Here is a 27,807-nt window from a genome sequence, read left to right on the forward strand (position 1 = left end):
TGAAGTCCTGCCTTTTGTTTTAAAAGTCCTGTACACATATTAGCACTGGTATTTGTATTTACAGATTCACAGGCCAGATTGTCTTCTTCTGTACATCTCATGAAACTACTGGTTGCAGAGGAATTATTCCAGATTTATGTATGCATAGATGAGAAGTCTGAGAGCAAAAGTCTGCCCATCTGTTTTAATTTGGATTGATTTGCTAAGAGATTAACTAAATAAATCGTCTTAATGAAATACTTAAACAATATTATGGTCAAAGTCTGCTGGTCTGACCTTCATGACAACGGATTTCAGAGAATACCACCACCCATGCCAAGTGTACCAAACGATGCCATTGTCCGTCTCTGCAGTGTAGGGGCCTTTGTAGTACAGACCGTTCAAGTTGGCAGAGTGACACCTGGTGGAAAAATAAAGGGAAACAGAAATACGGCTTCCTGCAGAAAAGTTGTGTTTGCTGGTTTTGTGTAAGCCAAGGTTTTTGTCATGTTGATAACAACCCAGTTTGACAGCTGTAAACATTTGTGTTTGTGAACTTCAGTGTGCCTAAAAATAACAGTTTAATTAGGGCACATCTGCAAATGCTCTTCCCATCTCTGTTGTTCTTTCCACACATCTTCCGACATTACTAGCTGTCCAAGTTTTGCCTGTTAATCTGATTCAGTGGAGAATTATTCCAGAGGTGTTCAGGTCATGTGTGGCAACAGGGCATACACCAAGCAAAACTCTAGGAGAGAAATACTCTTCTGGGTTTTACTGTTCCAGAGTAGCCTCTCTTAAATTTCACAGCTACTCCACATGGTGTTTCTTATGACAATACTTGAATACCACCAATTCAACTGTGGACTTCTGCTTAGAAGGACATCAAATCTGTTGGCCAAATCAGCATATGTATAGCAATTATCTGGATCATCAGAGCTGCCATTTTAATTTGCTATACAAAGGACTTTGTTTTTCTTTTTTCTTTTTCTGTTCTTTAACACACTGTAGCAGGAATGTTTTTATGGTTTGTTAAATACAGTGGTCAAAACAAACAAAGGAACCCTAGGAAAAGCCCAAAACCTTGCATGGGTACCAGCACAACCTTGATACTCATTCAGTTTCTACATGAAAGAAGTTTAGATCGGTATGTGACTAAATAGAGAGTGAACCAGTTGTGTCTTCTGCAGCACACTGTAATGACTAGACTTGGTTTATCCACACTTGTTAGCTCTTTTTACCAGTTATGAACCTACTGACTTTTGCAATGCCCTGGATGCAAGAAAGCTGCTGATCTGGGTGTCGTATCAGAGTGAACCCAGCTCTGCGGATGTTGATCCAAGCTGAAAAGCTCTCCTAGAGCTTTGTTTATCAAAGTATGCAGAAGCCATTTTTCTGCACAAGTCCATAATAACAACTCCTGAGTGGGAGCAAGACCAGTGGCTTTAAACCAGATCTGAGCTACTTCCATGTGGCCTCTCATGTCACATCCCCTGGTTTTCCTATTGTCTGGGTGTTTCTGAATTTCATTAGTCCAGATAGCATAGAGATGGCTATAAAAAATTCCTTCATAGCTGGGAGCTCCTACACAAAGCAGCCAAGAGCATTAATTCCTTCTGTGTTTGCTAATCTGTGCATGACAGAGATGTGTTCTGAGTGCTTTCCTTTCTCTGCCAGTAATGTTCTTTCGGGTAGGATTTAAGGATATTGCACTTATTACAGTATTCACTTTTATGTTAGGCTTAAAGTCAGTAGCAAGGCAGTGGAATAACACTACAAGGAGCTCAGATCTCATTTTCATTATCCAGAGAGACTGCCACTTTAAAAGCATGAGCTACACAGCCATAATAGGAACTAGCCTGCTAGAAGTCAGCTATCTTTAGTAGTTATGTAGCAGCAAGTACAAGGTATTAATAACTGTCACGTTCTGCTGTGCAGCTACTTATGCAAACAGGTCATTCTTTTGTCCAGACTAATCCAAGTTTTTTAAAAAAAAAAGTTTTAAAAGACAAAAACATGTACTCACTTGACTAAAAGCATTTGGTTATTCTCTCTTAATAAACTCCATGGCATGGTATCAGAGTTTTATGCTACTTGAGGTCTAGATATCCACAAAAGTTCTGATTTCATGGGGAAAAAAGATCTCCAACACAGTTGCCTTTCCCTTTTATATTTTACTTTTTATGAGAACTGCAAAAAAACTTTGTCTACGTGCAATTTGTTTTCCATATGTCTCAAACACTTTCCTGATCCACTATCTGTGCAAATATCTAAATAATTATATGGGAACCATTGGGTTAATAGCTACATCATATCAGTTAAGGTGGTCACAGACTACCTATGGAAACAGAAGTTGGAAAATAAGGAGTTAAAAAAGCAGAAACAAAGAATGACACGACAGAGAAACAATGGAGTTGATCCAGCCTGGCAGCTCTTGCCAAGTGAACTGAGATCACAGTGAGAGAGCAGTGTGCTTCCCTGAGCTGTATCTTAAACCTCTCTTATTACACAGCTAGACTGCAGAGTTTTTCTTCATGGTTACATTTATCTGATTGAGGTGAAGAATATAGCTGCATATACAGAAGTGCTAAGACTACCAGTTCTAGCTTTTCTTTTTAATTTCTATTTGGTATGCAAGTAGAATTTTACAATTCTTTCATTGAATCCTATTTTAATACAATTTTTCTCAGTCCAGCTGTGCTCACTGACAGAAACAGAGTGGATGCATTTGGTACAGAAGGAAAAACAACGAATTAGATTCTGTGAACTGAGGTGGAAAAAAAAATGAGGCTTAATAACCCAGCACTAGCTTAACTTGTCAGATATTCCACAGTACTGCCACATCTGGTCTAGTGTAATGCAGGAGAAATGCAAGAATGAAGTACAACAGGGATACATCTGCAAACTACATGACCTACTTGTGTGAAAATTGGTTACCTTAAAGGGGTGGAATTATGTCCTCCTTACTGTCTAATAAAAATGAACAAAGCTTGTGGTAGATACAATTATTACAGACCAATTTGAGCTGTGCAGTAGATGATGTCCCTTCTAAGGCAAGTCTCAGTCTTACCAGCACTGAGATCTCTAGTAGGGGTTGATAGGAGATTGCATATAATGAACACCACCAATCCTATCTTCTACCATATGTCATTATTGTATGAATACACATAAAGGAGAATAGTTGACAATACAAAATCAAAATACCTGTTAAACCACCAGCCAGACTTTTCCTCTTCAGCACAATTCCCTTCATAGTTGTCATTATCCCTGTCTCTAGTACTGAATTTCATTCCTCGATGATCAGCCCACCATTTTACTTCAGGATGAAATCCGCCAGTAAGGGAATCACCAGCTGTACCAGAATATTCACCACAACTCATCTCATAAGCATGCTAATGAAAAATGTGAAGAAATAAGCAAACAAAAAAATTCTAATATGGCTTCAACTTTTAGCATGTCAGAGAGTAAAACTACGAAGAGGAAACTAATCTGCTCCATTTGCTACTATTTTTGTGCTCAGAAATGTCATGGCACATAAACACTGTGTGCTAGATAATAAAGGGCTGTAAAAATGCTTACCAGGAGTAAAATTTGTGAAAAACCTGATGTATAAATAATATAAGACCAATATTGCAGTTAGTTTGCAGTACATATAAAATCAAAACATCGTGTACCATTATTATTTGATAATGCCAAGAAAAACAGAAAACCTGCTTTTACAATGCATGTATCTTATAGAATCATAGAATCAATAAGGTTGGAAGAGACCTCAAAGATCATCAAGTCCAACCTGTCACCCAACACCTCATGACTACTAAACGATGGCACCAAGTGCCATGTCCAGTCTCTTCTTAAACACCTCCAGGGATGGTGACTCCACCACCTCCCTGGGCAGCAAATTCCAAAGTCTAACAACTCTCTCTGTGAAGAACTTTCTCCTCACCTTCAGCCTAAACATCCCCTGGCACAGTTTGAGACTGTGTCCTCTTGTTCTGGTGCTGGTTGCCTGGGAGAAGAGACCAACTTCCCCCGGCTACAACCTCCCCTCAGGTAGTTGTAGAGAGCAATAAGGTCTCCCCTGAGCCTCCTCTTCTCCAGGCTAAACAATCCCAGCTCCCTCAGCCTCTCCTCACAGGGCTGTGCTCAAGGCCTCTCACCAGCCTCGTTGCCCTTCTCTGGACACATTCAAGAGTCTCAATGTCCTTCCTAAACTGAGAGGCCCAGAACTGGACACAGTACTCAAGGTGTGGCCTAACCAGTGCGGAGTACAGGGGCACAATGACTTCCCTGCTCCTGCTGGCCACACTATTCCTAATGCAGTTCAGGATGCCGTTGGCCTTCTTGGCCACCTGGGCACACTGCTGGCTCTTGTTCAGCCAGCTGTCAATCAGTACCCCTAGATCCCTTTCTGTCTGGCTGTTCTCCAACCACTCCAACCCCAGCCTGTAGTGCTGCATGGGGTTGCTGTAGCCAAAGTGCAGCACCCAGCGCTTGGACTTGTTAAATGCCATCATGTTGGACTCTGCCCATTTGTCCAGCTGGTCAAGGTCCCCCTGCAGAGCCCTTCTACCCTCTAACAGTTCCACACCTGCCCCCAGCTTGGTGTCATCTACAAATTTACTGATGATGGACTCAACCCCCCTCATCCAGATCATCAATAAAGATATTGAACAGGACAAAACTGATGTATCAGTGTAAACCACTATTATTCCACTTGAAAACTCCAAGCATAAGAAAAAACAATATGATAATAAGTTCTGCACAAATCTTTATGAAAATCAGGGGAAATGCATGTTTAACATCTGTCTACAGAATCCACATTTTCATTAAAAGCTCTCTCCATTATTTAGCATTTTATTACCTCTTCACTTGCAACTCTGAATCTTGCATATTGTGCAAAACGCCGTTCTCCTTCAAAATCAGTTAAATCAATTCTCAAGGTATAGTTTCCTTAAGAAACAACAAAACAAATTATTTTGGTTAAACTATATCATGACTTTTCAGAACAGAGTATTGTTGTAAAATATTAAAATAGTAACTATGTTTTTATCAGTAATCTCTATCTTCACAGCATCTTTTATGGGGTTTTATCTTCTTTCTTTATACATATTAAAACACGTCTTGCTATTCTTTGTCTTTATTCACCTAATTCAGCTTAGAAAATTTTAGGACTATTCCAATATAGATTTTCAAATGTAGACAAACATATCTAACTAAAAAGATCTAACAGGGGGAAAAAATGCTTTATGGGCTTAATATTTTAGTATGGTATTTGAGGTGGTAATGAAAGGATAGTGAGAATCAATGAATCAGTAAGAATACACCTAAGAAAATTAGATTTTTATACTCTGAAAATAAAAGAGTTAAGCAAGGACCACATCCTGGTTGTATTGATTTCCATATGAATCAGCTGGCTAAATCAATGGGTAAGTTTTGTATATGTTGCATTCTATAGAAAGGCAGAAGCTGTCTTAGATTGAGTGACTACTGGAAGAATGAAAATAGCTTTCTAAGAGTAGTCTAATCAACAGGACCAGGACTATATTTGCCTTCATGTAATAGCCTGTGCAGCCCTGACTAAATGACTTGGTACCTGACTCTGGAATAGAATAGAATAGAATAGAATAGAATAGAATAGAATAGAATAGAATAGAATAGAATAGAATAGAATAGAATAGAATAGAATAGAATAGAATTAACAAGGTTGGAAAAGACCTTCAAGATCATTGAGCCCAACCTATCACCCAACACCATCTAGTCAACTAAACCCATGGCAACAAGTGCCTCATCCAGTCTCTTCTTAAACGCCTCCAGTGATGGTGACTCCACCACCTCCCTGGGCAGCACATTCCAATGGCCAATCACTCTTTCAGACTGTTGGTGATGCTGACTGTGAAATGGGTCTTTTCTAAGGTACACTCCCTTGTACTATTACCTGATTTGCAGGAGGTCCCTGCATACCACTGGCCCAAAAACTATTTTGAAGCTTTTGTTAGAAAACATATTCAGATGTGTTTGTTCTCCAACCTGAAGTTTATGTAGACTAACAACAGAACTCAGGATTCATGCTAACAAAAATGGTAACAAAAAATGGCCCAGAAAACATAAACAGAAGACTATTGTTACAATATGAATCTTACCTTGATTAGTCAAATAATGAAGATTTCTATTTCCAAGCCAATATTCACCATTTGCCAAAACAAAATTTCCAAAGCCTTCTTCATAATCAGCCCAGACTCTGAAAAGAGTATAAATTACTGATTTAGCAAAAACAAAAAAAAAGCCTGGTTGCTTGGATGTTTATTTTAGCATACAATCATATATCACAGAATAAGTCAAATTAGAAGGAAACTCAGGAGACAATCTAGTCCAAAGTTCTATTCTTCACATGCAAAAGGTTGAATCCCATAATACACTGAATTCTACTCCAAATAATAGTTCTAAGAGGTACATTCAAAGTGGTTTAAGACTAGTACATTTTAAGACCAGAAAAAAAATAGTCCAGTCTATTATAGCACAAGAAAAAGCAGCCAATAGCTGGCAGTCTCTGGCAGGTGAGAAGGATGTGGTGGCAACAACTGCAAAAGGCTATAGGTTGCTTCTATAGGTTGTCTGACCATCTTCTATAAATTAAGAACAGCAAAGGTTTCTTGCCTGGATTGCAGATTTTCACCTTCCCTGGGGACTGCTTCTCCATTCCATAAAGGTATTGTAAAGTTACAGTAATTATGAACAGAGGCTGCAGATATGTGAAAAGCAAATTGAGCAAAGCAGAGGTTCTAGACATTTTCTTGTTACTTCTAATATCTAGAAATGTTTGTGGGTTTTTCTATTCATGTCTTACAGCACCAAAAATTTAACTTCTGAATGTTTCCCAAAAAAAGCTTGAGTCCTGGCAAAGACACAGAGATTAGGTGTCCACAAATCAAGTTCTCATCCATCTCATCTTTCCTGGAGACACTTTACCATGAGCTACAAATTACTCTGTGGTAGTTTTCTTTCATACTTGTTTGATGGCAGTATTTCAGGTCAAGCAGGTTCCATACATTTTTTACTATTTTAGATTTCTACTGTTTGCAAAAGAGAAATTAGTCCTTTAATTGTCATTAACAGTTTTTGCTTCAACAAATTTGAATGCCTTTGACATTGAAGTGTCCTCATGTAAAATGCACAAGCTGTCAGAAAAAGACCAGATGTCTCCCAAAAAAGAGCCAGAGCCAGAGTGGTATTTCATCTGGAGGCTGTCCCACAGAATAACCATCTTCTCTTTTATCTGGGATAACAACTTATTTATATAAAGCTAAGATTTAACTTAGCTTCTTTTGGTTTAATGTTTCTCCACTTTGTTTCCAACTTTAATGACTAGTACTTACCTATCAAAATTCTGGCTGCCATCAGAACGTCTCTGAAACACAGTCCAACCACCCCCTTCAGACATGTCACAGAAGGCAAGGAATTCAGTAGGACTTTGGATAGGTTTCATCTTATAAAATCCACTTTGCTTATGGCCATCATTGTAGATTTCTGCACAATCTGTTCACAAAACATTCATTGGACACAGCTTTTTTTAGTCCTATACTTACTGTCAAAATCAGAAACCAAGTCATGTCATAGAAGAGTCACTTATGGACCAGGCTACTACAAAGGAAATCTCTGCAAATATTTATACCACTTTTTGGCATTGTCTTGTATTTGTGTTGCTTTAAAACTTTACTATGCTACAGTTATTTGGACATTTCTTTAGAATAATATTATGTTTTTTCCTACCATAAAATATTATAATTTTTGTTTTCATTGGACTAGCAAAATAATTCCTCTGATTTAAGTGGTGTCACTTTTCATTTACAATAGTACCATCACATTAGAATCCTGTTACAATCAGAAAATTTCTCTACATATTAAACACACAGTAATTTTTAAAAGCAAACATGTATTTCTATGTCCAGAAAATCCACAAGAGGATTGCCAAAAGAATATGGAGTCGTCAGTGTTAGAGAAGGGAAACAATTGCTAGATCTCATACTCTTGATCCTTGTACCAAATGTGCAGGGTATGTGTAAAATGATTACACTTTGGCTTGATGCTATTTACAGTCTGGTCTGCATTGGTGTTAACAAGTAAGCAGTATTTGCAGCAATGGCAAAATTCAGAGCTCTTGAAAATATAATAGCAATGTAATTCTATAATATAATCTTTTTTTCCTCCAGGAGTTAAGAAATGAAAGGAGTGCTTTGTTTATATGCTATCTACCATCAAGCAGTCATACAGGAAAGCAGTATAATTGTCAAGGTTTCTGTTTTTCCTGGCAAAGGTAGGGCTGATTAATTGTAAGATCTTCCAAAACATTTATGAGCATGTTGGCTGAACTTCCAGACCACTTTAGAACTTTCTGAACTATTGTATTTCTTCTCAGTGAAAGCATCAGTCAAGATCAGACACAGAAAATAAACAGTCTATACAGAAAACAAATAGCTAGACCAGGATTTGAATAAACTCTAATAGAAAACATGATTTAGATAGCACCTAAATTGCCTCTGTAGAGAATATTTGATTGGCTTATAGAAAATAACTATTCTTGTCCATTATTTTCTTAGTAGGTTAGCAAAACACTTAAATGTTTTAAATTTTTAGGAAGTATATAATATAATTTCTCCCTCACTATCTAACTTAAAATTATGCAGCTCTGTTGACCTAAAAATGCTACAGCAGTTTGAATGAAATAATGCAGTATCAATAGGGAAACACATTTCCCAAGCTGTAAAGAAAGTGAAAAAAAAATATACTGGGGGGAAAAAAAATAAATCAGAAACTGGAACAACTTAGATCTGTTATTTAGAATCACATTTTAAGAAAATAATCTTGGGCATATGCTAATAAAGGACAAAAACCTTTCAGCTAACTGTGGTTTTAATAATTTTTTTCCAGTAACAAATGAGTCAGACATAATTTAAAAAGTATCCCAGGATGTTGAATACATAAATGTACAGCCAAACTTAGTCAGACCTACAACTGCTTTTAATTTTAACAGTGCTTTATAGCATTTGATGCATTGTAATTATGTTGTGATTTATTCCAGCAGCATGAACACCACAAGTGTATGCAATCAAATTTATTGAAAATTATAGAAGTTTAGACTCCCTAGCACTGGACAGCTAGAAATACACACCATCCAAAGATCAGACCCCAGAATTGTATTTTCAATCTAACTATGGTTAGTGTTTTATTATTTTAAGAGTTTGGGCCTAACTCCAGCTGCTATAGGCTAACACACTCAGTCATCTTAAAATGCAGAGGGAACAAATCACCACTAGAATGCTGATGAGATTACAGAAGCAACTTTAAACCAGTATTTCAGAAGCTGTCATGTCCTGAAGTGATCCCAACTCAGTCAAAATGGTGCAACATACAGAATATTATTACAGTAAGATGCAGATGCCATTATGGCAAGCTTATGAGTGAATATGGGTGTCTCAGGTTGGCACAGATTCAGTATGGCTTGTAACCCACATGACACTGGATGTGTGAATGTGAACTGACCCTGTGGGTTAGAACTTTGAGATTAGTCAAAGAAGGGTGTTTAGAAGTCTGTAACTGTTTATTAACATTTTGTAAATTTCTGTTATTGGTGTTTTTTTCTGGTTTATTGCTGAAATTTATTCTGAATTTATTGTTCAATGTTTTTTAAATTATGGGCTGTTAATAAATCAAACTGCTTCAATCCTCATTTGATTTATACCCTGTGAGATCAGCAGTTTTACCCTGTGGCAGCAGGCCTAGGTAAAAGCTGAAAACTACATTTTAAATGAACAATATTCTATGAGCTTTTAAAACAATGAGTCAATGGGCCCAGTTGTGCTAAAGCTTCTGGGCATCATGACAATGAATACTAATGAAAAGAATAGCTTCATTTCTAACCTGAATACTGTCTTTTTCCTCCCAAGTCAATGACATTGTTTTCATCTCCTTTGTCACTGTACTGAATCTCTTTCTTCTCTAAAAGCTGTATAATTTTTAACTGCTGCTGTTTCACACGATGTTCCAGAAGTCTCACCTGGCCCTGAAGTCGTATATGCTCTTGAAAGCAGTTCTGTAGATCCTGGAGAGGAAAGTATGTCTCACTGTAAATCAACATTTTGGGGTCATATCTAACATGGAACAAACAAAAAACCCCAACCAACCCATAAATAAAATTGTACTTGAATAAAATTTTTTTGTGACCCTAACAGGTCTTTGTAAATTCTCAGGCTGTTCCTAGGTGTAAATAGAAAGTCATGGAGAACTGGAAAGCTGCATAGGTAAGCTGAGGAATAGTGAATAAAAAAATGTATAAAAAAAAATATTTGCAGGCTCAGTCTGATGAGCTAATGCTAAGTGTAGAAGTAAATCTCCATGTTAACAGTCAGACTGAACATTAATCCTAATCATATTAAAAGTAATAAAGAAGCCATCATGCCACACTTACCAGTTTTACTGAAGTATTTGTTTATTCAAAAGGTTAGCCTGTAACAGTCTTAACACAGTACTCACAACCTTGAATATGGTAAAATACAATAGGAAAGACCTGGAGGACCATGGATATGGCAGCTCCTGTCACCAGAGAGATCTTAGAGATCAAGTCCAAGAGTTAACCTACCACTGCCAAGAACATATCTACATTACACATAACAATTTCCTGATGAAAAGCATTTAAGCTCACAGTGCTGGTAAATAGTATGTGACAATCAAGGTGTCACCAGCTATACTGACTAACTACACCATAAGAAACAAATGACTGAACAGAAATGGAGTTCTGAAAGTAGCCTACAGAAGTAGTATCATACAATTCTTTGCATTCCCTCTCTGACTCCAGCCTCCCCATTGGTTTCTTTCTGTCAAGTCCAGATTCATTCCATTAAGCCTTGCTGTGGCACAGCAAAAACAGTTTTCATACTTGGAATTCCACACTTATTTTTACCATGGGACAGTCACAAGTTAGCTGTGTAATTTCAAGGTGGATCAAAGTTCCTTTTAGGTCTGCAGGTTACTAGATTGTTCTTTTAATGTACTCCCAGACTTTTTCCACAGGGTATAACTCTTTTTAAATCATTGGAGTTAAACCAGTGCTCAGCTAGACTAATGAAGAAGCAAAATGTAGCCTAGGGTTAGGAGAGTCAGCAACTATAACATATTGCTATTCCTTTTGTTAGGTATGGACCAAAATTAAACTATTGTAATATCAAAATACTAAAAAAAAAACAAACCCACACATGAATTTGTGCCTATCTCTAGTCGATGGTAGTGGTCACTGACTGAAGCTAGACTGAACATAACTTGTTCTGTTTCAGTTTAGCAACTGTTTGCACTACACATTGAGAAGCAATTATCTAACAACTGCTGACAGCTCTGCTCTTGGACATGTGGCCCCACATTTAACCAGCTGCCTCAATTAATGTGCATTCAATTTTGATCTCATTATTCTGTGAATTATTTAGCAGCTAGTGACCTTCCATTAAAATTGATGCTATAAATTGAAGTCTGAATACTTTATGGAAACTATAGAAATAGAAAATTTGGGGTGTTATTTCCTACATTTTTAGAATTGAAATAAGCTCCCAAAAATCTGTAATGAAATTAGGTTTTTAAATGAGATTAAAGTATGAAAACTTAAACTTCAGAATGTTTTTAATTTTTATTCACAGGGTCAGCCAGAGCCCAGAATATGCTAAATGAATAATCAAATTAAATCAAATGCATTTCATTGTAATACCTTTTTGGTGGTAGGCTTCTGCAGAAAGTAGTAATATTTTTCTCCACTGAGCAGAAGTGATTGCAGAGGCAGGTGCTTCCTACCCTGCCCCTATAAAGCTACTTATCTGAACAAAAGATAATGTCACAAACAATGATGTTCACCTAATTGTAAATTCAGCAACCACTTCCACCTAGGCAATTAAGAAGTAACAATGCAGTCTCCTAGATCCCTGCTAGTTAGAACCTGAATATCAAACTAGGAATGACTGCCCAGACAGGCAGCACAGGACTGGAGAAGTTTTTAAGCAGTGGAGGAAGTGTGATTGTATTGCATTTTCTGTTGGAGAGGCAGAATACACAGCAAAAGGTTTTGGGAACCAGGAATGAAGAAGTTTTGATCAGTGCTCCTACATGTGAATTATAACAGTAATATGAGAGCAAGAAAGAATATGAAGCTGTGCATCCTGTTTGACAAAAAGTTGTACAGCAAATGAGCAAGCTAAGATATGATAGAAATGTTCTTTGAGTGGCATTGACTGGAACTACAGCCACTGCTTTAGGAGTGCTTGAGTTTTGCCTTCTGTAAGTATGCTGCTCAAAACTAAAGGTGTTACTCTGAGTTGTGTTACTCCTGAATGATAATTTAACTGCCTTGTGTGCCTTCTGTACAATGTGTCTGTTAATGCAAAGATATTCTATTGCTTCCTATTTCATGTCAGATAGAGTAACAAACTGACATTACTGTCTTCACTGCTATTGCTTTGTCATTCCACTGTGTATTTATGTATTTGTTTCCTCTCTGTCAGAAACTTGTTCCTACTAAACATCATTTGATGTTATTTCCAGACCAAATCAGTTTTGTTCTTTTCCATAAAAGGTTCTGCTAACCTACATAGCCAAGAGTTTAACATGTATCTGGGGCTAAGCTACAGCAGCTACTCTATCACCCAGTGACCCTTCCCCAGCAGTAAAATGGAATCAGGGAAAGGAGAGAAGATCCACAGGTTGAAATAAAAGCACAAAACACATTTGATGAAACAGGCATAGTGGTACCAATGCAAAATATACAAAGTTATATTTAGCTCCACAAAACTGCAGCAGTCACAATACGCAGGAAGGCAGCCCTGAAGAGCAGGAGAGGGGTGCAGCACAACCAAAGCAAGAAGACCAAGCTAAAAAAAATATAGCCAAAAAACTCCACTCTCACCAGCAAACTCCTTCCTTTATACTGTGTAACTCTCATGGGCTGAGGTAACATCTGTGAGCCAACTCAAGTCAGTCAGACCTAGCTAAATCAAAACTGTTAATTGCCTGCAGCCCATGGCTGGCCTGGGATTCTGTCCCATCAAGACCAGAACACAGATACACTAAGGACACTAAGGACATTGTATGATGGCTGGATGGCTGAGCCCAAAGAGCAGTGGTGAATGGTGCCACTGCCAGCTGGCAGCCAGACAGTAGTGGTGTCCCCCAGGGATCAGTGTTGGGCCTATTCAATATCTTTATTGATGATCTGCATGAGGGGATTGAGTCCACCATTAGTAAGTTTGCAGATGACACCAAGATGGGGGCAGGTGTGGATCTGTTAGAAGGTAGAAGGGCTCTCCAGAGGGACCTTGACTGGCTGGACAAATGGGCAAAGTCCAAGGGCATGAGATTTAACACATCTAAGTGCCAGGTTCTACACATTGGCCACAACAACCCAATGCAGTGCTACAGGCTGTGGACAGAGTGGCTGGAGATCAGCCAGGCAGAAAGGGACCTGGAGGTACTGGTTGACAGTAGGCTGAACATGAGCCTGCAGTGTGCCCAGGTGGCCAATGGTATCCTGGCTTGTATCAGGGACAGTGTGGCCAGCAGGAGCAGGGAGGTCATTCTGCCCCTGTACTCCGCACTGGTTAGGCCACACCTTGAGTCCTGTGTCCAGTTCTGGGCCCCTCAGTTTAGGAAAGATGTTGAGTTGCTGGAATGTGTCCAGAGAAGGGCAACAAAACTGGTGAGGGGTTTGGAGCACAAGCCCTGTGAGGAAAGGCTGAGGGAGTTGGGGTTGTTTAGCCTGGAGAAGAGGAGGCTCAGGGGAGACCTTATTGCTGTCTACAACTACCTAAAAAGAGGTTGTAGCCAGGTGGGGGTTGGTCTCTTCTCCAAGGCAACCAGCACCAGAACAAGAGGACACAGTCTCAAGTTGCACCAGGGGAGGTTTAGGTTGGATGTTAGCAGGAAGTTCTTCACAGAAAGAGTTATTGACCATTGGAATGGGCTGCCCACAGAGGTGGTGGAGTCACTGTCCCTGGAGGTGTTCAAAAAAGGATTGGACATAGCACTTGAAGCCATGGTTTAATTAGTCATGAGGTGTTAGGTATTTGGTAATAGGTTGGACTTGATGATCTCTGAGGTCTTTTCCAACCTGGTTGATTCTATGATTCTATGAAACATTCAGAATAAATTCTATAGGCAAATCTAATTACCACAACTTACAGAGCTGCCAATGGCATCCATCAAGCTAGCTGCAAGGACAAAGTCAATCAGTATCAAAATCTTCATTCTTTGGAACCTGTGAAGTAGAGGAACAAAACTATTAGTTAAATACTAAAATGAAATGTTGCTTTAATACAAGACATCTTCAATTTTATCCAAAATAATTGATTTAACCTGGCTGTCTGATCAAGCACAGCTCCAAAACCCAGTAAAACCAGAATTTGTCCTTTTGGACCACTTTGTCTCAGAGCTCTCCATGTATTTTAGGACAGCTATTCAAGATTCAAACCCACATAAAGACAAAAGCAAAATGTAATTTTAAAATGCTCTGAAAGTCAGGGCATTATTTCTTGTTGGCCCTTTAAAGGAAGAAAACTCTCTGTTGTATTCTAGTAACTGAAGCCTGAATCAGGCTAGTAGCCCTTGAACTAAAGATTTGTGCAACCTTTATGCGCTAGAAGAGGATGGAGATAATTTTCCTGTTATAATTAAAAACCACAAAAAAAGGCATAGTAGTTACCAGCTTTTATTCCAGTTGCAACAAGGATGATATTTTTTAACTGATAGCTATGCATATTTTGTATTGTATCAACCACAGCATTTAAAATCCTCTTTTTTCATGTGAAAATTATTTTATATGCCCAAAAAAAAATCATCATTGTATCTCACTGCCTGCAAATGTTAGCTGATATAACTTAAAATTTTATGAGGTAGATTTTCAGCTCATAGACAAGAAATCAAGGCCTCCAATTACTAGAATATTTACATAGTTTATACATTAGCCAATTCTAAACTGCTTGAACTGCAGCAAGCTATCAATTGAAAAATGTTTATTTTTATTTATTTAACTTAAAATATCTTCATTTAGCAGATAGTAAAGCCTGTTTAAGACAAGATATGTGTCCACTCTTCTTTTTCTACTTAATAAACTAAATTATATATGCATATGTTAAAACCTTTGTGGTTAGACAAAGCATAAGACCTATAGTAGAGATTTAGGAACAAGTTCTTTATCATGAGGGTAGCCAAACACTGGAACAGGTTGCCCAGGGAGGTAGTTGAGGCCTCACCCCTGGAAGATGAGGTGGTGAGGATTCAAGGTGAGGCTCAACAGGTCTCTGGGCAACCTGATCTAGTTGAGGATGCCTCTGCTTCCTGCAGAGGGGGGTTGGACCAGATGACCTTTGGAGGTCCCTTCTGTGGAGGTCCATTCTATGATCCTATGATTAATGAATCAATGCCAGTTTGTGCTTATTGGAACAACTTTATGGAAATTTCCACTCATGTTTCTACATGAATATAAAATGAATATAAAACACTAATGGAATGTGGGCAAACTGTGCTTTTACTGTATGAAGATAATCAAGGTTCTTATGGGGAAAATGATTTTAAGTTCTTGTAAAATTGGACGTGACCAACTTTACTTTCAACAATACCTGAAAATCTCATGCAAGAGAACAAATGACAGCTCAGCCAAACTTCAGGTTTTCAACACCTACCTACAAAATACTTAGGATGCTTTTGTAAATTATGCTTATCTTATTTAAATAAGGGAAATTTGGTTTGGTTTTAGTTCTGAGTTTTGCTGGTTTGAAAGCATCATATTTGAAAGCACAGACCTGTGAAACCCAGGTGTATCTGTATAAAGCTCACTATACCACTTCTTGCAGTGCAGTGATGTAGACAGAAGTTGTTGAGGATACTCTACCTATTGACTGATGTCACAAGACAGCTCAGAAGGCTTTTTTACAGTATTTTGGACATATGCAGCATGTGTCATTAAGGTGGAAAGCACTATACTAGTGTGGTCGTTTGAGGCTGTGCCTTTAAGAACAAACACTGCTGGAACACACTGGCTAATGTTTTTGGTACTAGAACCAAAACATTCTGATATTCTAAACGAATTTCATTGGTTGATAAACAAAAATTCAGCTTTAGATTGTGAAGCGGTTGGAAAATTTTTTCCTCAGTTCTGTTGGGTTTGGGAGTTGGGGGAGTTTGGTGTTTCAGCCTGTTCTCCCTGCCTGCTTCTTCTGCGAACTGCTGGACTTGGCCTTCAGATAAGCAAACACTAATCCTGCATGGGCTTTTGAAGCTTGCTAACAACTCTTTTCCTTAGTAACTTGCCTTTCTCTCTCTCTAACCCCTTTTTGGGGAAAAAGGGAGGTAAGGGGGGGAGAGAGGGGGTTCCAAAGAGGGGATCCCTCCCTCAGGGAGGGATTTTTGTTGTGTTATTTGTCTTTGCTGTGTATTTCTGTGTATATATTGTAAATACCTGTATATATTGTGTTATATATAACCTGCTTTCCATACATGCTTGTAAATATATAGCTTTTGCTCTTCGACTGAGTTAGCTGTGGTTTCTTACTCTGTGGAGGAGGGAGAGCTAAGCCCTCTCTCAACCCACCACATTTATTGGCGCCCAACGTGGGGCTTGCTGACAAATTAGTTTGATTTATTGCTTGCTTAAGTCGAACGAGCAAACATGAAGGTGTTTTGGCTTTTTGAGCGTCTGTTCTTCTCGGTCTTTGGTGTATTGATCTACAAGTATTGCCTGGGTATGATTATCGATAAGATAGGTAAATATATAATGCAAAAATTATATTTGTGGTTTAAGTACAAGATTCGGCTCCTGTATGATCAGTGCCTGGAATTCTTTTATGTTAAAAAGTACAGGAATGTTACATCTAGCACACTCCCTATTGAGATAAAAGAGTTTAAGATTCCGCTCGGTGAAAGGGTAATTTTAAGTGATGGCTGGGATCCAAAGCTGATTTTCTTGATGTGTGTAGTCCTGCTGATGATGATAATTAATGTGTATTTGTTGGTAGCACTGTACCGGGAGAAAAAAGTGTCCAAGGCATGTTTTGTTATAAAACGGAGGGCAAAGAGACGAAAACACCACCCTGGCTCTGTTTCAGGAACATCCAGTGAGGATGATAATGGAGAATCTGTGTCAGTTAAAGATAAAGCTAAAAAGTCAATCGGCAAGGCAGCTCTGAATAGCAATGGTGATGATTCTGGCAAGCAGCCAGGGGCTACAGTAGCCCCAAACATGGCGGCTCCTGTGTCCCAGGCAGCCACCATTAACGAGGCAAAGTCATTTCCTCCTTCTTCCATGGCAGGAGCGGAAGCGTCCTCCAAAGCAACTAATCTGTCTCAAAGCTTATCAGCTTCTGATAATAAGGCAGCTGGAAACCCAAACACAGCTCCAGTAAAGCAAGTAGCAGTTTTAACAACAAGGAAGGGTAAGACTAAAGCTGATTCAGGAGCTGACGGGGATGCACAGCAAGGTTCTTCTGCTGGGGAGGAAGAGAAAATCTGTCTTAAAAATATAGCTGAGTTATTGAGATCATCAGAGGATCGAGATGCATCTCTTGGTAGGACAGCAGCTAGTGGTGGTGCTTCTCAGCTTAAAGGGATCTTTGAGAGGTTGTTGGGACCACAAGTTGAGGAACAGGAGGCAGAGGAGCAAGAACAAGATGACATAACCGACTGCTCTTCACCCCGGGAGGAGCTTAGAAATGTAAGAAAAGACTATCTCAGAGCAGATAAGGAGCCAGTTCTCGCTTGGCTTGGTAGATGCTATGATACAGGTGCTCCAGCTCTAATGGTTGGAGACAAGTCAGCAGCCCAGCTAGGAACTCTCTCGAAGGATAATGGAATAGATAGACATCTAGGCAAGGCTCTCGGTAAGGTTAATCTGTGGATACGCCTTCTAATGGCGGTTCTCATGAGATACCCTTCCCGAGATGATCTTCCATGGAATCCTAAGCCCTGGACTACCATAGATGAGGGAATCAAGCGTCTGAGAGAATTTGCTGTTAGAGAGGTACTCTATGGTGAACATGAATCTCTGAATCCTGATGATGTTCCTGTAGGAAATGGTCTTACTAAAAAGCTCATCAAGCTTGCTCCTTCCAATTATGCAAACATTCTGGCAAGCAGAATTGTAGCAAGAAATTATGGTGGAGCTCCTCTTACGGTTGGCCAATTCACTGATCAATTGAGACAATTGGATGATAGCATGACACGTGTTTCTTTGGTTTCAGCCATTGAAACTCTGTCTGGAAAACTGGAGAATTGCATGAAAGAGCTGAAGGATGAATTTAAAAACACCATCTCCCAATTGGCACAAAGAGATGATTCCAATTCTTCCTCCAGGTGGGTACAGGTTTCATCTGTGAGGAATAGACATCCTCCAAGGAGGTCATTCCAAAACAGATCAAACCAAAACAGACCACCAAGGCAGTCACGTAGGACTATTTGGATTACCCTGCGTGATCAGTTTGGTGAGAACATGAACAGGTGGGATGGTCAACCAACTTCTAATCTTTTCAGGAGACTGAGAGAACTGCAAAGTGGCAGAACCCGAGGTAGCAATACCAGAAGGGTAGCTGTTACTTCTACAGTTCCCCAGGACAACTCTAGTAGCTCCAACAGTGGCTCCAGTTCTAACACTGCACAGTGTGCTCGTTGCACCTGTGGACATGTTCCCCATAACTAGGGGTGCCCTGCCTCCCGCCAGGGGGAGGAGAGGGGTAATACAGATAACAGAATCTATTGGGATGTGTACATCCAGTGGCCTGGCACTTCACACTTTCAGAAGTACAGGGCCTTGGTTGACACAGGAGCTCAGTGCACCATATTGCCATCAAATTATCAGGGATCAGAGTCCATAACTATTCTGGGAGTCACTGGTGGATCTCAAGAGTTAAGTAAAGTGGAGGTTAATATAAGCTTAACTGGTAAACAATGGAAAAAGCATACAGTTGTGACCGGACCTGATGCACCTTGTATTTTGGGAATTGATTTTCTGAGAGAAGGGCGTTTCAAAGACCCTAAAGGTTACAAATGGGCTTTTGGAGTAGCTTCTGTAGAAATTGATGGACAAAAGCTGAAACTGTCTGCTAGACCTGAACTCTCTGATGAATCTGCAGTTGTGGGACAACACAAGATTCAGGACATTAAGTTGCCGGTTGCTTCTCGGACTGTGCATCACAGACAATACAGAACCAACCGTGACTCTTTGTTGCCCATCCAGAATCTGATTCGTCAGTTGGAGAGTCAGAAAGTCATCAGCAAAACTCATTCACCTTTCAACAGTCCAGTGTGGCCTGTGCGAAAGCCGAATGGAGACTGGCGTCTGACAGTGGACTACCGAGCCCTGAATGAAGTAACTCCGCCTATGAGTGCAGCAGTACCAGACATGATGGAACTCCAGTATGAGCTGGAATCCAAAGAGGCCAAATGGTATGCTACCATAGACATTGCTAATGCCTTCTTCTCTATTCCCATAGCAGAGGAATGCAGGCCTCAGTTTGCTTTCACCTGGAGAGGAATCCAGTACACTTTCAACAGACTGCCAATGGGCTGGATCCACAGCTCCAGCATCTGTCATGCAGTAATCCATGATGCTCTGGAGGAAGGTGGTGCTCCAGAACACATCCAGTTCATCGATGATATCATCGTCTGGGGTAAAACTGCTGAGGAAGTCTTCGAGAAAGGTAACAAAATCATGGACATTCTCCTGAATGCAGGTTTTGCCATCAAGAGAGACAAAGTGAAAGGTCCTACCACAGAGATCCAGTTTCTGGGAGTGCAGTGGCAGGATGGACGCCGACACATTCCAGTGGATGTGGTAAATAGAGTCTCTACCATGGCAAATCCCACGAACAAGCAAGAAACTCTACGTTTCTTGGGGATAGTGGGATTTTGGAGACTACACATTCCTGGATACAGTCAGATTGTGAAACCTCTGTATGATGTGACTCGAAAGAGGAACAGTTTCCACTGGGGACCTGAACAACAAGCAGCCTTTGACCAGATAAAGCAAGAAGTAGTCCAAGCAGTGGGTCTGGGACCTGTGCGAGATGGTCCAGACATTAAGAACATTTTGTACACGGCTGCAGGTGACAATGGTCCAACCTGGTGCTTGTGGCAAAAAGCTCCAGGTGAGACACGTGGACGACCTCTTGGTTTCTGGAGTCGAGGTTACAGAGGTTCAGAGGCTAATTACACTCCAACAGAGAAAGAGATTCTAGCTGCCTATGAAGGAGTGAAAGCAGCTTCTGAAGTAATTGGAACTGAGTCACAACTTCTCCTAGCTCCCAGATTGCCAGTTTTGAATTGGATGTTCAAAGGCAAAGGTTCCACACCACATCATGCCACAGATTCCACCTGGTCTAAGTGGATGGCCCTGATAACACAGAGAGCTCGAATGGGAAATCTTGAAAGACCTGGTCTGGTGGAGGTGATCTCAAGTTGGCCTGAAGATACCAACTGTGCTAAACCTCCAGAGGAGAGAGTAACTCGTGCTGAGGAAGCTCCTCCTTACAATGACCTTTCTGATGATGAAAAGAAATATGCTTTGTTCACAGACGGTTCCTGTCGTCTCGTCGGGAACAAGCGAAGGTGGAAGTCTGCCGTGTGGAGTCCAACACGCCGAGTTGCAGAGGCGAAGGATGGAGAAGGAGAATCCAGTCAGTTTGCAGAGGTAAAAGCTGTCCAGCTAGCTCTCGACGTGGCTGAACGTGAGAGATGGCCAAAGCTTTATCTCTACACCGACTCATGGATGGTAGCCAATGCTCTATGGGGTTGGCTAAAGAACTGGAAAAAGAATGGCTGGCAGAGGAAAGGAAAACCCATCTGGGCAGCTGAACTGTGGCAAGACATTGCTGATCGAATCGAGAGAATTCCAGTGAAAGTGAGACACATTGATGCTCACATTCCCAAGAGCAAAGCTACTGAGGAACAGCAGCACAACCATCAGGCAGATCTAGCTGCAAGAGTTTCTCAAGTAGACAAGGACTCTGAACTTGATCTCGACTGGAAACACCGAGGTGAGATATTCTTAGCTCGGTGGGCTCACGATTCGTCAGGACATCAAGGCAGAGATGCAACATACCAATGGGCTCGTGACAGATCCATAGACATTTCCATGGATGCCATCACACAAGTCATCCATGACTGTGACATTTGTGCTGCTATTAAGCAGGCAAAGAGAATTAAGCCCTTGTGGTATGGTGACAGATGGTCCAAATACAGGTATGGTGAAGCTTGGCAGATTGACTACATCACTCTACCACGTTCTCGTTCTGGTAAGCAGTACGTGCTTACTATGGTAGAGGCGAACACTGGATGGCTGGAAACTTACGCAGTCCCACATGCAACTGCACGCAACACCATTCTCGGTCTGGAGAGACAGATCCTGTGGAGACACGGAACTCCAGAGAGGATTGAGTCAGACAACGGAACTCACTTCAAGAACAACCTTGTAAAGAGCTGGGCAAAAGAGCACGGTATTGAGTGGATTTTCCATATTCCTTACTATGCACCAGCTGCAGGGAAGATTGAACGCTACAACGGTTTGTTGAAGACCACTCTCAAAGCCATGGGAGGTGGATCTTTGAAAAACTGGGAGAAACATTTAGCACAAGCAACCTGGCTGGTGAACAGTAGAGGTTCAGTGAACCGAGCTGGACCTGCACATTCTGATCTGCTACAGAAAGTAGAAGGTGATAGAGTTCCTGTTGTTAGGGAAAAGAATCTGTTAGGTAAAACTGTTTGGGTATTTTCACCCTCAGGAGAGGCTAAACCTGTCCGAGGGGTGGTTTCAGCAGAAGGTCCGGGTCACACTTATTGGGTAATGCAAGAGAATGGTGAAATTCAGTGTATTCCACAAAGAGATTTAACTTTAGCTGACAGAATTTAATTTCAGACTGTTGTACAGCTACAACGCGTCCAAAGGAAGAATCCCTGAGGAATCTACGGTGCACGAACCCTGAGAACCCTGAGAGCCCTGAGTCAACTGAGAGTCCCTGAGTCCCTGTTTCCCTTTTTCTTCGCTTCGTCTGCGGAGAGACAAACTGTTTTCCATTTTCTTGATTTTGGATTTTCTTGGACTTCTGAATCATCTACATCTGAGTATAGCCGGAATGGACGATGAACTTAACTTACGAACTGTAAATATTGTTCTGGATTGGATGAACAGTACGAACAGCCAATGAAATTGTTTAGAAAGGGGTGGACTGTGGTCGTTTGAGGCTGTGCCTTTAAGAACAAACACTGCTGGAACACACTGGCTAATGTTTTTGGTACTAGAACCAAAACATTCTGATATTCTAAACGAATTTCATTGGTTGATAAACAAAAATTCAGCTTTAGATTGTGAAGCGGTTGGAAAATTTTTTCCTCAGTTCTGTTGGGTTTGGGAGTTGGGGGAGTTTGGTGTTTCAGCCTGTTCTCCCTGCCTGCTTCTTCTGCGAACTGCTGGACTTGGCCTTCAGATAAGCAAACACTAATCCTGCATGGGCTTTTGAAGCTTGCTAACAACTCTTTTCCTTAGTAACTTGCCTTTCTCTCTCTCTAACCCCTTTTTGGGGAAAAAGGGAGGTAAGGGGGGGAGAGAGGGGGTTCCAAAGAGGGGATCCCTCCCTCAGGGAGGGATTTTTGTTGTGTTATTTGTCTTTGCTGTGTATTTCTGTGTATATATTGTAAATACCTGTATATATTGTGTTATATATAACCTGCTTTCCATACATGCTTGTAAATATATAGCTTTTGCTCTTCGACTGAGTTAGCTGTGGTTTCTTACTCTGTGGAGGAGGGAGAGCTAAGCCCTCTCTCAACCCACCACAACTAGGCTGATGACTTTGAAACAGAAAGAACACAGGACAAAAAAAAGAACCACAAAGTTGCCCTGAAGTAGGAACAAGGGTTGGCATGACCAAAATCTTGGTACTGTTGTGCTCCCAATCTGGAAGGTCAAGACTAGGACATGGAAATGCAAGCTGTGAAAGAAAATGGCTGAGCTCACAGTGTTACTCTGCTTCTGTCACTGCCCAGAGTGGTGAGACCCAGACAAGGTAGAAGACAGTGAGCAGTGCTGATCCTGGGAGGAGAAGTAGCTTGTGTGGGTGCAAACTCCCATGGTTAACCTGATTTGAGAGTTGCAGTGACACGAGATTGACTGAGTGGTTAATTCTATAATGATAACAAAAGTAGTAAATAGGGTCAACCCCCTTATATGTTCAAAGTGCTTTTCACTACACTAACTGAATCAATGGATTCAGTCTCAGAACTAATATGGGTAACTATCTTTCCACATTTTTCCAGAAAGTTTCAGAAAAGATTATATTAGTAACAGTTCTCTGAAAGTGTACATCCATGCTCTTTGGTAGTATGAAAGGCTAAAGTTCTGCTGAAAGGAAGCTTAAAATCTTGCTCTAGGAAGACTGCTGTTAAAGTCAGTTTCTTAAACTAATTTCTCAGCTCCTTTAAATATTTACCATTTTCAGAAATGTTATGTGGAGGGTAAGGAATAATTTAAAATGTAGGGAGAGAATGCAACTGCTGCTAAACATTTATACACTATGCAATAACAATATTCAATGAACACATGCAACGGATGAAAACAACCACATAACTTAGCAAATATTTTTGTGTCATTGATGCTAGTGAGTACAAAGAGTTAATAAGGGCTGAGAGACTTCCAAGTCTTTTGTTGTAACACCTGTGTTGGTTTAACAAAAACAAGAAACAAAACTTGTGCAGGGAAGATCCCTATCCAGGAAAATCTTAATCTCAGACAGCAGGCAATGTGTATTAATTATCAGACATCATGACGGAGTGAGAAAAACTTTGTGTAATATTTTCAAGTTGAAAACACAAGCCCTTAACAGTTAGATGGGGGGAAACAAAACAAAACAAAACAAACAATCAAAAAATCACTTTCTGTTTTAATAACATAAAAGCTTAAAGGCAGCTCTTGTGAAACCTTGAAATTCTATCCATATGAAATTACTCATTTACTCTTCAAAGATTACACCTGGAATGTGCACTTGTAAGCTGTACAGAAAGATTTTTCCAAAGCTATGGAATAAAAGTTCTGGAAAGGTACCTTTTTCCTTCTCTGCCTGGGCTTTCTTTACATGCTACTCAATTGATCTTACATTCAAATTCCCCCTAATCTGACGTTTACCAATAACAAGTTACTAAATAGACTTGATGGCATTAGAGAAAATCTGTGCTACTAAAATCCTGAACTGTCAGCCTGTTTTCTGAATTCTAGAGACAGCAAACTAGATGGAATTCACATGCCCATTTCCATCTATACAGTGTCAATAAGAACTATTTCTTAGAATTCAAACTGGCTTTCATGATTAAAATGATGCACAAATTTTGCTTTGTTTTAATTACGTAGTGTTACAAAAATGGGCCAGAATTCATTATTTTATGTGCTTTCAGGTTTGAAAAACACTCTTGTTCATATAGCCATTCATTATTGTAAGTTTATAAACTACAGATTTGAATATGAGGTCTTATTAACTAGATGTCATAGCAAAATAGCTAGATCCTGCTAAAACATTCATATATCATTAGCAATATAGTATGAGTTCTACGGCCTTCAAAAACATATTGCTTTTAAACCAGATCTATAACAATTACCCCAAATTCTTCTTTTTTTCCCTCACAGTTACATAAAATGTTTACCTTTACCCTCTGGACAGAACTCAAAAGTTGTTAAATCTTCTTAAGCTGATGCAAAGAACTCCAGAGCCCTTCCCCGGCCACGACTGTTTTTGCTATTAAATTCTGAAGAGCTGAGGCTCACATCTGCTATGAGTCACTGGGCAGGAATGTTACTGAGAAGTTGCAGTTATCAAGACTACGTTGCAACATAAGAAGACGGTAATTTTGTGCCTAACACAACACTTCTGGAATAAAAACAGACCAAACCAAACAAACCCATCCATTCCCTTTCACTGCTCCGATCCAGAAAACTACTCTCAGCATGATATTCATCTGAATACCAATGCTTTCTGGAATCCCAAGCCTAAATCTCTCAGGCTTCAGACGTACGTAGAGAGCATAACTGTCTCAACTTATTTAGAAATAAAACATAATCACTCAGACTGGAAGTTACATGTTAAAAAGTGATAAAATATCTGTTAAAACCCCACAAACCCAGAACAAAGTAATAAACAGTACAGACAAAGCCAAAGGGACCAAGAAAAAAAGGACAAAGAATCTTGTCTGATGTCAGTGCTTTTAAGCTGAATTGGAAGACACTCAGAAACACATGATTTAAGTGACAGCATTTTAGAGACAGATGAATACATCAAAGAATATCTTAAAATGCCATTTGCCTTCCTTCTATGTTGGCTCTTCCCAAAAAAGTTCAATAAATAAGTATGCTTAAAAGAATGCTGCTGGAAGAAATGAACTCTTAAGGAAATACTGAACAAAAGCAGTAAAAGGAGTTTTACGTTCCACAAGACAAACATTCACACCATTGACTTCCTTTTGAAGACTAATACTTGTACATTTCTTCTGAATAATCTCTGGTATATTATTTGGAATCTGTTTACCTGGTAATATTGATCTTTATTAATTACATCAACTAATTAACTGCTGGTTAACAGTTGCCTAAACATGAGCCAGCAGTGTGCCCAGGTGGCCAAGAAGGCCAACAGCATCCTGGCCTGCATTAGGAATAGTGTGGCCAGCACGAGCAGGGAAGTCATTGTGCCCCTGTACTCTGCATTGGTTAGGCCACACCTTGAGTACTGTGTCCAGTTCTGGGCCCCTCAGTTTAGGAAGGACATCGAGACACTTGAATGTGTCCAGAGAAGGGCAACAAGGCTGGTGAGAGGCCTTGAGCACAAGCCCTATGAGGAGAGGCTGAGGGAGCTGGGATTGTTTAGCCTGGAGAAGAGGAGGCTCAGGGTTGACCTCATTGCTCTCTACAACTACCTGAAAGATGGTTGTAGTCAGGAAGAGGTTGGTCTCTTCTCCCAGGCAACCAGCACCAGAACAAGGGGACACAGTCTCAAGCTGTGCCAGGGGATGTTTAGGCTGGAGGTGAGGAGAAACTTCTTCACGGAGTCAGTCATTTGTCATTGGAATGTGCTACCCAGGGAGGTGGTGGAGTCACTGTCCCTGGAGTTGTTCAAGAGCGCACTGGACGTGGCACTTGGTGCCATGGTCTAGTCATGATGTCTGTGGTGACAGGTTGGACTTGATCTTTGAGGTCTCTTCCAACCTTCGTGATACTGTGATACTATGATATTCTGAATTTCAAATATGTAATAACTGAAATAAATTTCTCATGAGTAGCCTATACTAAGAATCACTCAAAAATTCTCAAAAATTCCAGATCATTCAACAAGTAATTTTTACTGGGAATTTTCTTATGGCTGATGACATTTGCAAGGAGGAAGATACCTTTTCACACAGTGACTCTCAACTGTTACTCAGTGGGTGGGCTCTGAATTTAGAAAGTAGAAAAAAGGCATATTATTTTGAACTCAGATTTATTAACTATTTAAACAGTTTCTTGAGGATTACAAGTAGATTCTTCATCATGTGAAGTCTTTAAGCAAAGACAAGGTGGTGAAAATGTATGGATGTGGTTCATTTAAACAAGAATTACATATGCTATCAAGTCAGAAGCATAGGCTATACATCACCAGAATGATTTTGCAAGAATGAACATGCTAAATAGAAGACTCTCAAAGAGTATACAGATGGAAGTCATATAAGCACACAAGGAAAAGAGAAATGTCTTTCTTAGACCTATTGGATACATCCAATACTGAAACAGCAAATGTCATAAGACCTTAACACAACCAGTAAAGACCTGGATGCTCATACAAATCTCACTCAGATTTGCTGTTCTGGGGAGAGTGTGCACAGAAGTGATGCAAAATAAAAATAAAATGTTACTGGAGTGGAAATAGAAAAACAATAACTAGATGAGACTGTGTAGCTACAAATGCAGTGTATGAAATATAAATAGAATAGAATAGAATAGAATAAACCAGGTTGGAAGAGACCTTCGAGATCATCATGTCCAACCTATCATCCAACACTACCCAATCAACTAAACCATGCAACCAAGCATCCTGTCAAGCCTCTCCCTGAACACCCCCAGCGACGGCGACCCCACCACCTCCTCAGGCAGCCCATTCCAGTGGGCAATCACTCTCTCTGTGTAAAACTTCCTCCTAACCTCCAGCCTAAACCTCCCCTGACACAGCCTGAGACTGTGTCCTCTTGTTCTGGTACTTGTTGCCTGGGAGAAGAGACTAACCTCCGCCTCACTACAACCCCCCTTCAGGTAGTTGTAGAGAGCAATAAGGTCATCCCTGAGTCTCCTCCTCTCCAGGCTAAGCAACCCCAGCTCCCTCAGTCTCTCCTCATAGGGCTTGTGCTCCAAGGCCCTCACCAACCTTGTTGCCCTTTTCTGGACACGCTCCAGCAAGTCAACATCCTTCCTAAACTGAGGGGCCCAGAACAAGCGCCATAGTTGTAGGTTGGTTGTGAAACTGGATCCTAATTTCTTAAGAGTGCAACAGCACTTATGACCTTGTTATAGAGAGTTCTTTTAAAATTATTTTCAACCTCAGCTTTAACTGGGCTTGGCTTCAAAGGGGACAATCTTGAAAATGTGTTCCTAGGGCTTCTGTGCAGTGCAACAGTAGTACTCCTGATTGGTGAAAAAAGCATGCTTAATAAAACAAAGCTGGTTATTCCTTGTAGCTCCATTCTGTCTCTTCTTAGCAATAGGTTAGACAGCAGTTGCTAACATTTTACTAAAATGTTGTACCCTGAGTGTGT

General features: G+C 40.2%; 1 protein-coding gene across 1 annotated transcript; it reads right to left on the reverse strand.

Moving 5' to 3' along the window:
* On the reverse strand, positions 1-24,785 carry FGL1 (fibrinogen like 1). Its single transcript, XM_009904856.2, has 8 exons — positions 24,679-24,785; positions 14,185-14,260; positions 9,895-10,075; positions 7,353-7,512; positions 6,120-6,217; positions 4,841-4,929; positions 3,184-3,371; positions 1-400 (listed from the first exon to the last, which is right to left on the reverse strand). The coding sequence occupies exons 2-8, from the start codon at positions 14,248-14,250 to the stop codon at positions 241-243; spliced, it is 942 nt and encodes a 313-aa protein (XP_009903158.1). The 5' UTR covers positions 14,251-14,260; positions 24,679-24,785; the 3' UTR covers positions 1-240.
* Between the last annotated feature and the right edge of the window lie 3,022 nt (positions 24,786-27,807).

This window comes from Dryobates pubescens, chromosome 1 (genome assembly GCF_014839835.1).
Source record: "Dryobates pubescens isolate bDryPub1 chromosome 1, bDryPub1.pri, whole genome shotgun sequence".
In the NCBI taxonomy this organism is placed as follows: domain Eukaryota; kingdom Metazoa; phylum Chordata; class Aves; order Piciformes; family Picidae; genus Dryobates; species Dryobates pubescens.